At 43.6% G+C, this 17,217-nt stretch overlaps 2 protein-coding genes across 3 annotated transcripts; both read left to right on the forward strand.

Moving 5' to 3' along the window:
• The first annotated feature begins 1,775 nt into the window (after window positions 1–1,775).
• LOC124041314 (lymphocyte-specific helicase-like) lies at window positions 1,776–11,407 on the forward strand. Of its 2 annotated transcripts, none has more exons than XM_046358773.1 (23): window positions 1,776–1,923; window positions 2,172–2,272; window positions 3,729–3,850; window positions 3,960–4,082; window positions 5,540–5,578; window positions 5,681–5,705; window positions 5,827–5,888; window positions 5,992–6,033; window positions 6,171–6,394; window positions 6,478–6,661; window positions 6,835–6,978; window positions 7,098–7,294; window positions 7,401–7,497; window positions 7,594–7,755; window positions 7,898–8,040; window positions 8,275–8,419; window positions 8,628–8,711; window positions 8,832–8,951; window positions 9,077–9,193; window positions 9,310–9,469; window positions 10,181–10,277; window positions 10,384–10,460; window positions 10,677–11,407. In XM_046358773.1, exons 1-23 carry the CDS (start codon window positions 1,916–1,918, stop codon window positions 10,766–10,768), a joined length of 2,565 nt encoding a protein of 854 aa, XP_046214729.1. In that variant the 5' UTR covers window positions 1,776–1,915; the 3' UTR covers window positions 10,769–11,407. The 2 variants fall into 2 exon arrangements, with proteins under 2 accessions (XP_046214729.1, XP_046214730.1); XM_046358774.1 differs by having other exon boundaries at window positions 3,732–3,850.
• Window positions 11,408–14,721: 3,314 nt separating this feature from the next.
• calhm2.1 (calcium homeostasis modulator family member 2, tandem duplicate 1) lies at window positions 14,722–16,934 on the forward strand. The gene is made up of 3 exons (XM_046358776.1): window positions 14,722–14,893; window positions 15,228–15,856; window positions 16,085–16,934. The coding sequence occupies exons 2-3, from the start codon at window positions 15,311–15,313 to the stop codon at window positions 16,496–16,498; spliced, it is 960 nt and encodes a 319-aa protein (XP_046214732.1). The 5' UTR covers window positions 14,722–14,893; window positions 15,228–15,310; the 3' UTR covers window positions 16,499–16,934.
• Window positions 16,935–17,217: the final 283 nt, after the last annotated feature.

Below are 17,217 nucleotides of genomic sequence, written 5' to 3' on the forward strand. Positions count from 1 at the left end.
TCCTATCTTCACCTGGGGGCGGCCCGTCAAGAAGTGGACCTAAGCAAGTAAATTGACTTGGGTCTAGGGTGACAGGTAAGATGGAGGTGATATGATATTATCCTCAAATTTGGCGAAGAAGGTATTTAGCTGGTCCGGAAGCAAGACGTCGGGTGTCCACGACGTGGCTGGTTTCCCCTTTGTAGTCTGTGATTGTCTATAGACCCTGCCACATATGTCTCATGTCTGAGCCGTTGATTTGCAACTCCACTTTGTCTCTATACTGATGTTTGCCTGTTTAATTGCCTTATGGAGGGAATAACTACACTGTTTGTATTCGGCCATATTCCTAGTCACATTGCCATGGTTTAATGCGATGGTTCGTGCTTTCAGTTTTGCCCGAATGCTGCCATCTATCCACGGTTTCTGTTTATGGTAGGTTTTAATAGTCACCGTGGGTACAACATCTCCAATACACTTCCTGATAAACTCAGTTATCGTTTCAGTCTAATCGTCAGTTTTATTCTCGGAACCTTCCTTGCAACATATCCCAGTCCGCATAATCATGAAGCGTGTATTTTGATTGGTCAGATCAGCGTTGAATAGTGTTTAGCATGGGTTCTTCCTGTTTGAGTTTCTGCCTATAGGAAGGGAGGAGGAAAATTGAGTTGTGGTCAGATTTGCTGAAAGAAGGGCGGGGCCTTGTATGCATCTCAGAAGTTGGAGGAACAGTGGTCTAGTGTTTGAGCATTAAAAATGCTTGCTGGAACTTTAATATGTTCTGCATTTGATTTGGAAGCAGCACAGAGGCACCCAGGTGAAAGCGTGTTGGCTTAGCCTCACACTGCCCAAGAAAAGCAAGGGCTTCAAAAAGCTTCAGCTCTTGCTGGCAATACAACCAGTCAATCAATCAAATATTTTTTAAGCCCTTTTTACATCAGCCGATGTCACAAAGTGCGTTACAGAAACCCGGCCTAAAACCCCAAACAGCAAGCAATGCAGATGTAGAAGCACGGTGGCTAGGAAAAACTCCCTAGAAAGGCTGGAACCTAGGAATAAACTTAGAGAAGAACCAGGCTCTGAGGGGTGGCCAGTCCTCTTCTGGCTGTGCCAGGTGGAGATTATAACATAAAGAGATGGCCAAGATGTTCAAATGTTCATAGATGATCAGCAGGTTCAAATAATTATAATCACAGTGGTTGTAGAGGGTGCAACCCTCAGTACCTCAGGAGTAAATGTAATTTGGCTTTTCATAGCCGATCATTCGGAGTTAGAGACAGGAGTTAGAGACAGCAGGTGCGGTAGAGAGAGAGAATCCTTCCTAATACAAAATGCCATTGTGTAGATCTGCCTGTATAAGGTGCCTCTCCTCCGCTGCCCAAAGGCACATGTTATGCAGCATCACTGCACGCTGCTTTGCCCGGAGCAGATTGTCCCCCATGCTGTTGGACACCTGGGACCAGACTGGATGGTCTTGCTGCGGAACCAGTATCGTTGGTCAGTCGTGTCAGAGTTCGCGGGAAATATTAATGCATTGGATTTAAGATATATGATCCTAAGGGCTAAATGTTTCATGAAGCGATTTCATATCTCAATTCTGAACAATTTTATTGCGAGTGAAAATGTAATATGATCTTACTCATGATCATATAATCAAGACTTCCCTCTTTCGATGTTCTGCAAACCAAAAATAGAAACACTGGATTTTCAATATATCAGATCCCCCTGTCTTTAACATTAGTTTCATCCCCTTTGGCGCGAAATCATGAAGCCCCACCTCCTTAATTCTACAGTCAGTCATCACACAGACAGACTGCTGCATGCGTGTATAACTTCTTTGTATAACTTGCTATATCTAGCTAGTTCTTTCTAAAAATAAATATCCCGTGGAATTAGTTTATTTTGCTACATATCTAGTTTTGAAGGTTTTCCCAATATGAGTTGGTAAGTCCTGTATTGTTTCAAAACGGTCTTTGTGCATGCAGCTACCGTTAGATTTAACCTAGGGCTAGACTAACGTTAACGTTAGTAGCCCTAGCTAGCTAACGTTAAATCGCTATGACGTCGGTAACGTTAGTGTAGTGTTTCGTAGCTTCAAGGCTAGCTAGCTAGCTGAACTGTTTACTTGCCACACAGTTTACACATGCACGGTTATTTGTCTCACTCCCATTCATTTAATATTTACTCAACAGCGTAAAGGAAGAAACCCGAAGCATGTCTCCTCATTGTCCAAAGCCTAACGAATCTGAAGAACCGCTGGGTACAGCTATGGAGGAGACTTTGCCTGAAAATGGTAAGTGAAGACACTCATTATTGGCCATCGGTGGCTTACTAACTTGTAGTAGCTACTACCCTTAGAGGTTGACAATTCTTCCCTTCATATAAATTATAACCATATAGGATATATATAGAAAAGTATCTGGACACCCCTTCAAATGAGCCTTTGCTGACAGAGGTATAAAATCGAGCACACAGCCGTGCAATCTCTATAGACTCAACATTGGTAGTAGAATGGCCTTAGTGAATAGCTGTGACTTACAATGTGGCACCATCATAGGATGCCACCAATTCAGTTCATCAAATGTTTTGCCCTGGTCAACTGTAAGTGCTGTTATTGTGAAGTGGAAAAGGGTAGGAGCAACAACTTCTCAGGTGTGAAGTGGTAGGCCACACAAGCTCACAGGTACGGAACCACAGAGTGCTGAATCGTGTAAAAAAAAAAAAATCCCTGTCCTCGGTTGCAACACTCACTAACGAGTTCCAAACCGCCTCTGGAGGCAACGTCAGCTTAATAACTGTTTGTCGGGAGCTTGTCAAAGGAGGTGTTTCCATGGCAAAGGAGGCATGCACAAGCCTAAGATCACCATGCGCAATGCCAAGCTTCGGCTGGAGTGATGTAAAGCACGCCGCCATTGGACTCTGGAGCAGTGGAGTGATGAATCACTCTTCATCTGGCAGTCCGCCATTCAAATCTGGGTATGGCAGATGCCAGGAAAACGCTACCTGCCCCAATGGATATTGCCAACTGAAGTTTGGTGGTGGAGGAATAATGGTCTGGGGCTGCTTTTCATGGTTCGGCCGAGGCTCCTTAGTTGCAGTAAAGGGGAATCTGAATGCTATAGCATACAATGACATTCCAAATCAAATGTTATTTGTCACGTGCCGAGTACAGTAGGTGTATACCTTACCGTGAAATGCTTACATACAAGCCCTTAACCAACAATGCAGTTCAAGAAAGAGTTAAGAAAATATTTACTAAATAAAGATAAAAATAAGTCTATATACAGGGGTTACCGGTGCGGTGGGACATTCTAGACGATTCTGTGTTTTGTGCCAACAGTTTGGGGAAGGCCCTTTCCTGTTTCAGCATGACAATGCCCCGTGCACAAAGCGAGGTCCATACAGAAATGGTTTGTCTATCATGTGGAAGAACTTGACTGGCCTGCACAGAGCCCTGACCACAACCCTATCGAACACCTTTTGGATCCATTGGAACGCTGACTGCATGCCAGGCTTAATGGGCCAACGTCATTGCCGACCTCTCTAATGCTCTTGTGGCTGAATGGAAGCAAGTCCCCGCAATTTTACAACATCTATTGGAAAGCCTTCCCAGAAGAGTGGAGGCTGTTATAGCAGCAAAGGGGGACCAACTCCATATTAATGCCCATGATTTTGGAATGAGATGTTATGCGAGCAGGTGTCCACATACTTTTGGTCATGTAGTGTACGTTAACCATATAACATCTCAGCAGCTGCAAGTGTGGAAGCTGAAGATGTAGTGTCTGCAGTTGTCATCACAAAAGAGATGGAGGAAGAGGAGAAACAATTGATGGAGAAAGGAGAGAAACAAGAAGAGGAGATGATGAAAAAGGTTAGTTTTTGTTGTTGAAAAACAGTGTCTGAATAACTGTAGTGATGTTGTTGGGATAATGTAATGTTTTCAATGGCCAACATTACCCTCTTTTTTTTCCCCCCCCAAGGCTCGAGAAGCTCGGGAGAAGGAATCTCATGACATTCGCTTCAAGAGGCTGCAACACTTGCTGGAGAAAAGTAACATCTATTCCAAATTCCTTCTTACCAAGATGGAGCAACAGCAGCAGGAGGTAAGTCCTAATACCAGTGGAGTGGAATATTAGAAGTACCTCTTGCACAGCTCATTGTACAACTACTACCTATCCATAGATGTGATTTGATCATGTTACAGGTAATGAGTTACAGGTGAACAAATACAAATGAGAACAGGAATCTAGGCAGTCACTTCCTAAGCTCCTTAGCTTTGCTGTTTCCAGGCCTCCTTTGGGGAATAATTGCTTTCCAACTCGTGCGATTGTCTGAAAAATGCATGGAAACGCATACAGTACCAGTCAAAAGTTTGGACACACCTACTCATTCAAAGGTTCTTTATTTTTACTATATTCTACGTTGTAGAATAATAGTGAAGACATGAAATCTATGAAATAACACATGGAATCATGTAGTAACCAAAAAAGTGTTAAACCAAAATTTGAGATTCTTCAAATTAGCCTTGATGACAGCTTTGCACATTCTCTCAACCAGCTTCACCTGGAATGCTTTTCCAACAGTCTTGAAGGCTGCTTTTCCTTCATTCCAACTCATCCCAAACCATCTCAATTGGGTTGAGGTTGTGTGATTGTGGAGGCCAGGTCATCTGATGCAGCAATCAATCACTTTCCTTGGTCAAATAGCCCTTACACACCCTGGAGGTGTGTTGGGTCAGTGTCCTGTTGAAAAACAAACGATATCCCACTTAAGCGCAAACCAGATGGGATGGTGTATCGCTGTGGTAGCCATGCTGGTTAAGTGTGCCTTGAATTCTAAATAAATGACTGACAGTGTCACCAGCAAAGCACCATCACGCCTCCTCCTACATGCTTCACGGTGGGAATCACACGTGGAGATCATCCGTTCACCTACCCTGCGTCTCTCAAATTTGGGCTCATTAGACCAAAGAACAGATTTCCACCTGTCTGATGTCCTCTGCCTGTGTTTCTTGGCCCAAGCAAGTCTCTTCTTATTATTGGTGTCCTATAGTGGTTTGCAGCAATTTGACCATGAAGGCCTGATTCGCACGTTCTCCTCTGAACAGTTGATGTTGAGATGTGTCTGTTACTTGAACTCTGAAGCATTTATTTGGGCTGCAATCTGAGGTGCAGTTAACTCTAATGAACTTGTCCTCTGCAGCAGAGGTAACTCTTGGTCTTCCTTTCCTGTAGCAGTCCTTGTGAGAGTCGTCATAGCGCTTGATGGTTTTTGACAGCACCTGAAAACTTTAAAAGTTCTTGAAATGTTCCAGATTGACTGACCTTCATGTCTTACAGTAATGATGGACTGTCCTTTCTCTTTGCTTATTTGAGCTGTTCTTGTCATGTGTTATTTCATAGTTTTGATGTCGTCGCTATTATTCTACAATGTAAAAAATAAAGAAACCCTGCATTGAGTTGGTGTCCAGACTTTTGACTGGTACTGTATATCTACCCAAGTAGTCTGAATAGTATTTGAAAAAGCAGTGTTTAACAGTACATTTTCCCTATATACCCAGGAAATGCTGAAGAAAGAGAGACTGGAAAAGACACACAAGGTGAGTGAGTTTTCCATTCCTGTGTGTTTTTGTTATGTTTCTGTGATTTATTGCTGCCAGCAGCTCCTTAATCACTAAACATTTAACATTTTCTCGTCACAGGGCACTGGCAAAAAGACTGGAAGAGGTAGGCAGCACTTGTGTCCTGTTACTTTGCATCAGGACCATTGAAATCCTCTAGTTGATGTCGAAAAACAATTTTATATTGACGATATCCAACTCCTGAATTTGTCTTTCTGTTTTTTCAGCTGAAAGAAAGAAAAGGGAGAGGGAGGAAGATTACAAAATCGCTGATGTCATGTCTAAAGAGGTAAGAGGTGACCGTCTCTTTTTGAAATGTAGACGAATGCCTATTTCATGCTATTCAACCTTTTTTGTTGCATATGTCATCATTGTTTTGCTTTTTGTTTCAGGAAATTATGTCCAAGGCCAAGAAACCTAAAGTGGAGGATGAGGTAAAGGCCTTTTTGTTTATACACTGCAATGAGCTTTTTTTTTTTTTACTGATTGTTACTCTTAGACTCAAGAACTTGGGAGAGTGTTGATGAGTCCCAGATGCTCTAATGCCAATATATCTGTCCGTGAATAACAGGAGGTCCTTGGGAAGAAGAAGCTAGAAGCGGCGGACATTGAAAAGATGAGTGACTCAAATGCTGACATCAAGGGCCGTCTGTCGGAGGCTGTGAGAGACAATGCCAAACAACTGCTGGACCCAGACAGGGAAGTGAACGGGCAGGCCGTGCCAGCCCAGCAGCCCCTGCTCTTCACTGGGGGAGTCATGAGGTCGTACCAGATAGAGGGCGTAGAGTGGCTCAGGTAAGTGGGCTGTTGATTATGTCCATTTTGTTTGATCATAGAGATATTTCATTATAACCTTGGTGTGTATTTTGTTTTCTCCAGATGTTGTGGGAGAATGGTATTAATGGGATCCTGGCAGATGAGATGGGTCTGGGGAAGACCATCCAGTGCATCGCCCACGTGGCCATGATGCTGGAGAGAAAGGTGCTGGGACCCTTCTTGGTAGTAGCCCCCCTGTCCACTCTGCCCAACTGGATCAATGAGTTCAAGCGCTTCACTCCAGAGGTATAAAAAAATAAAAAAAAAATGTTTTAAACACTCCTCCCTAGAAGAAAAAAACTTTCAAAGTATTACAGAAGTTGTGCAATTGAATGTCATGTGCATCACTGATCAATTACTGTTTAAAAAATATATATATATTTTCACTGTTCAATTCCTTGTTCATCTTGAATGGTAAGGTGTCCGTACAGCTGTACCATGGGCCTGCTAAGGAGAGGATGTCGTTGTTAAAGCAGATTCGTAAGCCCCAGGGGCCTCACAACATGTGCCCTGTGGTGGTCACCTCCTTTGAGATTGCCATGATAGACAGGAAGTTTCTGCAGGTAGGCCCAACTCCCCTACTCATCATGTAAGCTGTAAAAGTTGCATGTATTAAAGTTGTGCAACCTATTTAACCCATTCAGCATCTCACTGATAACCGCCTTCTGCTGTTCCTCCCTAGCGCTTCCAGTGGAAGTACCTGATTGTGGACGAGGGCCACAGGATCAAAAACCTGAACTGCAGACTGGTGAGGGAACTCAAGATGCTGCCCACGGACAACAAACTGCTCCTGACAGGCACGCCGCTGCAGAACAACCTGGCTGAGCTCTGGTCACTGCTCAACTTCCTCCTGCCTGAGGTCTTTGACGACCTCAAGAGGTAAGGGACATGTCTGTCTATGTTTGCCTCTACTGTTTGAATGGGACTATACAGAATGTTTTTATTTTGCCTTGTAAACTTAATTGCACTTTACTAATCTCTACAGCTTTGAGTCGTGGTTTGACATCGACACCATTGGATCAAATGCAAAACAAGTTGTGGCTAACGAACGAGAGCAGAACATCCTGCACATGCTCCACCAGGTACGCCCTCTGACTGACTAGCTCTGCAATTCACTGGGGAAGGTTAAATGGTTAAACCTTTAGGGAGATTGTCCATAAACTCTCTTTCATCTGCAGATTCTGACGCCGTTCCTGCTACGACGACTGAAGTCTGACGTGACGTTGGAGGTGCCGCCCAAGAAAGAGATTGTTGTGTACGCCCCACTCACTGCCAAACAGGAGTCTTTTTACACTGCTGTGGTCAACAAGACCATTGCCAAAATGCTGGGCCAGGAGAAGGTAAGACCTTCAGTTCACTGCTACACTGTCATATAGTTATACTATAGAAAAACAAGGGTATAGAATGGAAAATAAATATTGCAGACTTCTGAGGCCGTGCTTTGTTTTGAAAGATGTTTCTAAGAGACGTGTCCCCTTTCAGGGGGAGGCCCCAGTGGTGCTGATGACCGACGGCAGGCCTAAGCGCAGGACCAGGAGGCCTGTGGACTACAAAGAGACTGATGGTGACACGCCCTATGACCTGGAGAAATACCTGGAGAGGGTTCAGAAGGAGGCAGAGCTGAGGTCAGAATCTCCTCTACTATGGTAGTGTTCTGTGTGACGCAAACAATGCTGTGCCCATAAATGGGATGATTATATTGTTATGGTCATATCAATTGTAGTTTATCAAGTCTGTGTAATTTCTACATTTTTTGTGAATGTCAACTGCATTTTAATGTCACCTCTTAATATAAATGAACCATAAAGACTAGTTTGCCATTTGCCCCCGCTGTGGTATAACGTATCTCTCCTCTACAGCCCCGCCCCGGTGGTGGACGTGCAGATGCCCCTGGATTCCCAGATCAACCTGAAACTGCAGAACATCCTCATGCTGCTGAAGAGGTGCTGTAACCACCCCTACCTCATAGAGTACCCACTGGACCCAGCCACTCAGGGGTTCAAGGTAAAGGCCCTGCTGGATTTCAATGGCTACTGGCACAAAATTATGTTTCGAAATGACACGGCCAATGAATGTTGTGGGTGCATTCATGACTTCTCATCGCAGCTAAGTAGAGGCTTTTGTCAGCGCGTTGGGAGTTGGACTGTCCATCTGGTGTAGCTCATTTGTAAATGCATTGTCTTGTTTCACCCTCAATCACTTTCCCCTGCAGATTGATGAGCAACTGGTGCAGACCTCTGGGAAGTTCCTCATTCTAGACAGAATGCTGCCAGAGCTGAAGAGGAGGGGACACAAGGTAAACTGACAAATTCTGTGTCAAGTGTTGGGATTTTAATACCCCAACCTTTTTTGCTTGAATATGTATTTATTGAGAGATGTTTTTGACCACTTCTGACTCGACATTGCGGACAAACAGGTGCTGATTTTCAGCCAGATGACGTCCATTTTGGATATCCTAATGGACTACTGCTACCTGCGTGGTTACCAGTACAGCCGACTGGACGGGACAATGGCTTATGCCGACAGAGAGGAGAACGTGAGTCTACTCCCCACAAAGGAATTACCCTTAAAGCACTCTGCCATGAAGCAGTCCTACAGCTCTTATAATCATCTCTCTCCTTTCTTGTGCTGTGCAACTATCCCTCCATATTTTCTTTGCAGATGACAAAGTTCTCGTCTGACCCAGAGGTGTTCCTCTTCCTACTGAGCACCAGAGCAGGTGGCCTGGGCATCAACCTGACTGCTGCTGACACGGTCATCATCTTTGACAGTGACTGGGTAGGTGTAGAACTCATGCTCTCTGGATGAGCGCAACAAACGTTGCCTACTACTATTTGTTTGGTACCCACTGGTCTTCTTTCCATACGATAATGAATGGACTCTTCTTCTGTCAGAACCCCCAGGCAGACCTGCAGGCCCAGGATAGGTGCCACCGCATCGGGCAGACCAAACCAGTGGTGGTGTATCGCCTGGTCACTGCCAACACCATCGACCAGAAGATCCTGGAGAGAGCCTCAGCCAAGAGGAAACTGGAGAAGATGGTCATTCACAAGAGTGCGTAGAGTACCACATCCAGGACACGACTATTACATTGAGGGAAATCTAAAACCCACATGAATTAAAGATGTATTAAAGCAGGGATGGGCAACTGGTGGCCTGGCCCCCTTTGTGTAGGCCCATGGACAGAGTTAAAATGGTAGAATACACATGGTGCAATTTAGAAATGTTGTTTTGAATCAGCAGTTTCTCTTGTCAATCACTAACAGTCACTCACCCTTGTCAGCGAACATTTTTTAGGTTGGTAAATTAATCTAGCCATCTCTCTGAACTTCTAGTAGTCATGGTCGAATACTGACCAGGGGGGCCACATTGATTTGGTTAGTTACACTCACTCATATGTAATTTTTCCACACTATGACAAAATTTGTAGAATTGCAGGAAATTAACTCAAACTTAATGTTTATCTGCTGTCAAGAGAGGCTGCTAAAATGTTTTGCTAACAAGGGGTGGGCGGGCAACAATTTTGCTATGGGCACCTCAAATGCTAGAGCCGGCTCTGACTCCACATGTGAGTATGCAGACCCACGAGCCACCGCTGCCGCTCATGAGTAGTTCAGATCTTTATTGGCGGCCCCCAACCCCATCAGTTGCCCCTCCCTCCCTGCATTAGAGATACTGAGTATTGTAGCTTTTTATTTTATTTTTTTAGGTGCATGTGTTCATATTTTAGTACCCTTTTTTAATTAAAAAAATTCTTATCTTCAGACAAATTCAAAGGAGGAAAAGCTGAGCTCAAACAGACCAAGAGCTGTGTTGATGTGTCTGAGCTGATGGATCTTCTCAGCGCAAGAGATTACGAGAAGTACGAGATTGTCGATCAATGTTCATTATGAAACTCACTAGAGGAAATGTCAAATGCATAGTAAGTTGGTCAAAGTCTATTGTTATCTAATGACAGTCTTTCTCAGGGAGGTGAAAAGCATCACGGGGAAGGTCATTAGTGACGAGGACCTGGAGTTTCTGCTGGACCGCAGTGACCTACTAGGTGAGTTCGATTAAAAACACCTGTCATGGGATGTCGTGGTGCTTTCTAGAATACTCAGATCCTGTGTCCTTTGTCGGCATGCTTTACCACTGTAGAGCTCCGGTGCCATCCCCTGTAGAATGGCCCCCTGACGAACCCTCAACATCTGTTGTCATTATAAACCTAGCTTTTGTTTGGGCTCAATTGTATGAAATGTAATCATTTGGCTCCTTCCAGACAAGGCCAAGAGGAGCTCAAAACAGAAGGTTGGAGTCTTCAAGGTTATCGAAGCCAAGGAATCATCTGAGATCAACTTGACCAGAGTTTGAAAGAAGACGAGCTACTCCTAAAGGCATAACCAAAAAGATCTTAAGCTAGATCCTAAGGGTCCACAACGCTGCTCTTGGTTATAATACTGAGACTGAAACCAGAAGACTTACTCAAGCCGTCCTCCTAAAACAACTGTTTTTATACTTGAAGAAAGTGTATTTCATTGTAAAGTTTATGCGTCTGTTATTAACTGCCTTTTTGTTTAAGTTTATTTTTGTTGTAGAGTTTGTCAAATGCTGTTGGTTATAGTGGAGTCTGTAACCAGGGAGACTGAAACTAAAGTATTCTAACAGCTTTGACATCTTTCTTACCTGCCATTGTTATTATTGTTGTAGAGTTGGATACTCGGGACTTTTTTTAACCACTTTAGGTGCAGTGATTCATTTACTTGGAAGTCATTTTTTTTGTTTAAAAAAAAAACTTTTGCATTGGAACCAATTACTTTTCATAATACATGCTAAAGTAAATGCTGTACTCATATCTTGTTCAGTTCACTAAATGGGGTAATTGATACTGTATGTTGCACCAGAACTCCAAGCACTTTTATGTAAGGAAAGGTATTTCTTTACAAGCTGAGACCATTCCCTTTTAATTGTTTTGTATGCAACCCCTTTAAAAAATAAACCGTATCACCTGAATGTGTTATGGTCATGTGAGTTCTATTCCTTATAATAGTGGAACGTAGTGCTGCTTACGTACAGACAGTCTGTCAGTAGGCATGTGCCAAAAAAGATGAATGTGCCGTTTGAAAAGGTTATGCATGTTTTCACATGTATAAAAACAATGTTTGATACATATGTAATGGTTGGGGATCAATAAGTGACCCACCAAACAGTTCATATACTTAATCAGTGTAAAACAGCTATAGAAAAGACCAGTGATGGGGAAAAAGTACTCCTTTGTCATACTTTAGTAAAAGTAAACACCTTTGAAAATTGAAAATGACTCAAGTAAAAGTGAGTCATCCAGTAAAATACTACTTTAATAATAAGATTATTTGGTTTTAAATATACTTAAGTATCAAAAGTCAAGGTATACATTTCAAATTCCTTATATTAGCCTAACCAGATGGCACCATTATCTTATTTTAATGTACAGATAGCCAGGGGTACTCTCCAACACTCAGACATCTTTACAAACGAAGCATTTGTTTTTAATGAGGCCGCAAGATCAGAGCAGGGATAAGTGCATGAATAAAAAGTACATGATTTTCATTAAGATTGTAGTGAACGTTGTCAAATATAAATAGTAAAGTACAGATATGACTTAAGTACTACTTTAAATTATTTTTTATTTTTACTTAAGTACTACACCACTGGAAAATACTGGATCTGATGAGTACAGCAGTCATTAAAAGCACATTTGTCACTCAAAGGTCAGTAATTGTTAAACAGTGTTGAATTCGCTTGCACCTGCTCAGTAGGAGCTAGTGAGCACATCCTCCATTCTCTCCTAAAGCCTCTGGTGTCAGGGTGCTCAGCCTTGCACACACATTACTGGGGTGTGGTCAAAGAGGACACTAACCTGGCTGGTGCATTTTCAACTTCTCTGCTCGGACTTGTAAGACTACCTCTAAAAAAGCACCAAGAAATACTAGTACGGCAGTAACATTTTGATTCAACACTGGAATTCAGCTGATTCTTTAGTAAGGACTATTTTGTGGTAGGGCAAATATTTCCTACTTGTTTTTAAAACAAGGTGTTTACAGTTACAGTTACTTTTGTACAGTAACTTTACTGGATCATTGTCATACGTGTTCCATAAGACTCCGGTCTAACTAAAACATGGAATGTCTGAAGTTAGTTCTGCAGTATTTTCAGTCCAACCCTGCATCGTACTGGCCCTGATCTGCATCGTTCTGGCCCTAATCAGTGTGAACCTCTAAACCAGCTTTGACTTCAACTGCCCCTGTATTCCACAATATAACAAACTCTACGCACTGGGGGTGATGTTTGTCCCACCTTTAATATTCTTCTTCCTTTGAATCTTGGTCAATCGACACACGGGAATCATGATGGAAGAATGGTTGAGACCCATTGGGAAAAGAAGCAAAGATCATGCCATTGTCAAGTGAGTTTTCAAGTGCTGCTGTCAAACCACCTCATGTTCCTGTGTTTACTACCACCATTACTACTATCATCACAGCTTTTAGTTCAACAACTACAACTACTTCCTGTAATTATTGGGATGTTATAACCCTCTCCAAGTACATGTTCTCTGCCATGATGCATTGGGCTCTACTGGCGCCAATGGTGTGGATTCTGGTCACTCTGCTGGATGGGAAGATCTTCATCTGTGCTTTTGGCATGAGTGTAGACCCCAAGCCGTTCTCTGGTAAATATAACCACAACACCTTTTAATGACAGTATAACCTTAACTAATAGCAGACTGTATCTCCAACTCTGAATTTGACCCAAGCCCTTACCCAGAGTAAAACTAGTCTTGTCTAGTCTTGTAACATTCTAACTTGGACTCAAACACTAACTTTAACTTAGTTGTACTCTATGTTTCCACAGGCATGCCCGACAACACTGGCCTGGACCTGGTCTAGCTCATGGCCAAGGTGTCTTGCGAGGAGGACTTATTCTTCAGGAATATCACATTCCGTAAAGCTGTTCCACGCTACGTGTGCCCCTACTCCCAAGTGAGTGTACTCCCATTTTTAAGTAACCCTGAAACTCATGTCTTTACTTTGCGTATTTGAGTTGATGGGTTTAATATTCAAATCGGCAAAAATGTGGTTGCACTGTTCAGGTAGGTAAGGTTTTGTTAGTCACTTGTACACTCAAATCCTACTCCTAATGCAGGGGTGTCCAAAACAATCGTCCTGATGACTAATGTCCTCCATTCTCTATTCCGAATGCTAACGCTTTATACTATACTTCCCTGACAGGCGACTGGATGGTCTATCCTCCTCTTCTTCATTCTTTTGGGTGCACTGGGCCGTCTCATCAAGCCCTGCTTCAATGACCATGCCACCAACCTTCGGGCACGCTACTGGAGCAACTACCTAGACATCGAGCAGAAGCCCTTCGACTAGACGTGCGTGCTGCGGTTTTGCCCGCAAGTGCGTGGTGCAGTATTTCGAGGGCATGCGGGAAGACTCAGTGCGAGGACTGCCTCTCTCACCCGAAGTCAGGTACAGGAGGAAAGAAGATATGGTGGAAGAGGAGGATGAGAGACTCCATGGGATTACCCAGCAAGAACAGATGGATCAGCTGCTTCAAACATGATTCCAGTGTAAACCTGAGCTGGATGTCACTAGAATGGCCTACAGGCCAAAGTGTGTGTCACCTGGGAGGAAGACAATGGAAAACCCCTCTACTCAGACGTTTAATAATAATAATATAATATATGCCATTTAGCAGACGCTTTTATCCAAAGCGACTTACAGTCATGTGTGCATAGATGTGTGTGTGATTGTGTAAATAGTACTTATTCGCTTATTACTGTTTTCCATGGGCTGCATAATATAGAGTGTACCTAGAAACTATGTGCCTGGGTGTATTGGAATGTGCTGGGATTTAGACTGACTTGTTCTGCATAGTTCATTTTACATACTGCTCAACTCCATGGATATCAGACAGATGCAAATTAGGGATGGACTGAGTTATTCAACACTTGACATTATGCTAGTTATTCTTCAAAAGGTACCTGGTACTAATGGTGATAGATTTAATGAATCCCAAAGTAATTCATTGGTTACTACTGTGTAATTACCATACATGTGTTTTGGTAAACAACTGGTCATGTCTGTACTGTAAAATAAAGTGCAATTCAATATTGTTTATATTTTATGTGTAGTTTCTTAGATGTAGTCAGTTGCTCTGAGATAGTAGTCAGCTTGCAGCCACCATGTTGCTCTGTGATCATTCAACATGTGTTTTCAGTTCAAAAAAGAAAGAGGAAACCGGAGGGCAGTTCCCGACGATGAGTCACTGAACATGCCCAGACCCCAGACAACACACACAAAGAGGAATGTTTCTCCCCCCGAACCTACCAGCATGGACTCTTTGGTACTTTAGGAAATCATATACCCATTTTTGCTTTTACTCAAAGATTTTGTTTTTCAACCGTTCTACAAAAGAATGTACCTCAAATAACATATCTCCCGGCTATAGAATGTAAGTTTGCATGACTTCATTGATTCCAGATTTTCTTCTCTGTTCTTTTCCTGTGGAATCACATGGCTTCTGTTAAGGCTTTAGCTCCACACAGAATGTGCTAGTATGAACCAATGCTAAAGTTATGCAGTTGATCTGCGTCAGTTTACCAGGAAATACATGTATAAACATCATTTTATGTTCTTCGATAAAATTAAATCCATTAGTCAATGATGTAGGCATTCCCAGTTGTTGCAGCCTCAATTACCAGTGCATAGAATGCTCTTATCGCCATATTATCTTACCGGGCAGCTCAGATGACAAAGATCTCATGTATCTCCCTCACTTTCTATAGCGTGACTCCCCAGTGTGCAAGCTCCAAAATAGGAAAACCCTCCATTGCTCTCCAGTGTCAGACAACACACCAAACATTTCAAAATGGCTGCTCTCATCACAGAGAACTTCAAGTTTGTCTCGCTCTTCTTCAAGAGCAAGGACGTAATGATCTTCAATGGCTTGATAGCCCTGGGCACGGTGGCCAGTCAGACCATGTACAACATATTTGCCTTCGACTGCCCGTGCTCCTCCGGGCGGAACTATCTCTATGGCCTGGCAGCCATCGGGGTGCCCGCCCTGGCATTCTACCTCGTTGGCATCATGCTGAATAAGAGTACCTGGGATCTGGTGTCTGAGTGCCGCCTCAGGAGGTGCCGGAAACTATCGGGGGCGGCTGCCTTCGCCGTCCTGGGCACTATCATTGGCAGAGCGGCCGTGGCTCCGGTGACGTGGGCTGTCATCTCACTGTTACGTGGGGAGGCCTATGTCTGTGCCCTCAGTGAGTTTGTGGACCCTTCAACCTTGGAAGGTTTTCCCTCTGGACAGGGGTTAGAGGTCATGGCCAGGTTTCCCTGTAAGTCCACGGTCCCACAGGAGATGCAGGGTTTTTGGGCGGAGATTGAACGCCGGCTGAAGTACGAGTCTCAGGTATTTAATTTGATCTAAATCCACTATTCCATTTTCTTTTCCTGTGTATATGATAACACTATGTTTGTGGCATTATAGCTGGTGGAAAGAGGAAGTACAAATGCAAATGATTTATCACAGTGTCATTACATTAAATGGCTTATCACTGCCCTTGTGTTTCCTGAATTTGTTTCTTGGCTGTTCGGCTTCTCTTCCTGTGGGGATTTGTCATGGTGTTGTTCCTTTCAGCTGCTAGGGTGGCTGATGGTGGCGGGGATGGCAGTGGTTCTGTTCCTCCTGCTGTGCATGAAGCGCTGCTGCTCTCCCCTGGGCTACCAACAGGAGGCGTACTGGTCCCAGTTCCGCTCCAACGAGCACGACCTCTTCCAGCGCACGGCCGACGTGCACTCCCGTATCCTGGCTGTTGAGAGTGTTAAGAGCTACTTTGGCTTCGTGGCCCTGGAGAAAGAGGAGAAACAGCAGCTGGAGGAGCACCAGAATGCCAGCCCCATCTCTAGTACAGAGTGGAACCGGATCACTGGGATCTGCTTGTACAGAGAGAAAAAGGGATTGCCCCTCTATAGCCGCCTCAACAAGTGGGCCCAGTACAGTGTGGAGAACAACATAGACGCCATGGAGAAAGAGATGGACACTCTGAGCTGACTGGCACTGGACACCCCAGTGTTCTTCAGCCATGATCCTGGGAACCCACTGGGAGTGCAGCCTTTTGTTCCAGCCCAGCACTGACACATTCAACTAATTAACTTAATAGTCAAGTCCTTGATTAGTTGAAAGAATCAGGTGTGTAAGCACAGGGCTGGAGCAAAAGTATGTCCACCTGATGTGTCCCCAGGACCAGGGTTAAAGAACACTGACCTAGGTAGATTAGTCTTTTACTTGTATTATCCCACATTTGTATTTATTACACCCTTCGGCTAGTGATGGCACCTGATAACTATTGGAAGTAAATTGGAATGGACTCAAAAATGGATTGAACTAATGTTCCCAACGTTACACTGTCATTGTTCCCCATTTACTTCTGCTCTCTTCCAGTTTTCACATGGTTGTAATGGTTGATAAAGGACGATAGTCCAAAGTATTTCTTCGGAGTTTGTGTTCATATGCTTATTGTGTCTAGTTCAGGGTCCATGTTTAACAGAACATTTTATGGAGGTGTTTTACCCTCCCTCTCAATAAGAGACAAGCTCTCAGACTAGATGGCCTGTTACTGTAACATCCTGCACTTCCAAACATCAGCTCGTAGACAGAGCACCGTTTTCTCTGTCAGGATTCAGTTCTGTTGCTTTTTTCTTCGTAAATTTCCATAAAAACGACCTATTATGCCTGTTGTCCTGGGTATCTCTAAGATGGTCGCTAAATCT

Source organism: Oncorhynchus gorbuscha, linkage group LG08 (assembly GCF_021184085.1).
Source record: "Oncorhynchus gorbuscha isolate QuinsamMale2020 ecotype Even-year linkage group LG08, OgorEven_v1.0, whole genome shotgun sequence".
NCBI classification, from domain to species: domain Eukaryota; kingdom Metazoa; phylum Chordata; class Actinopteri; order Salmoniformes; family Salmonidae; genus Oncorhynchus; species Oncorhynchus gorbuscha.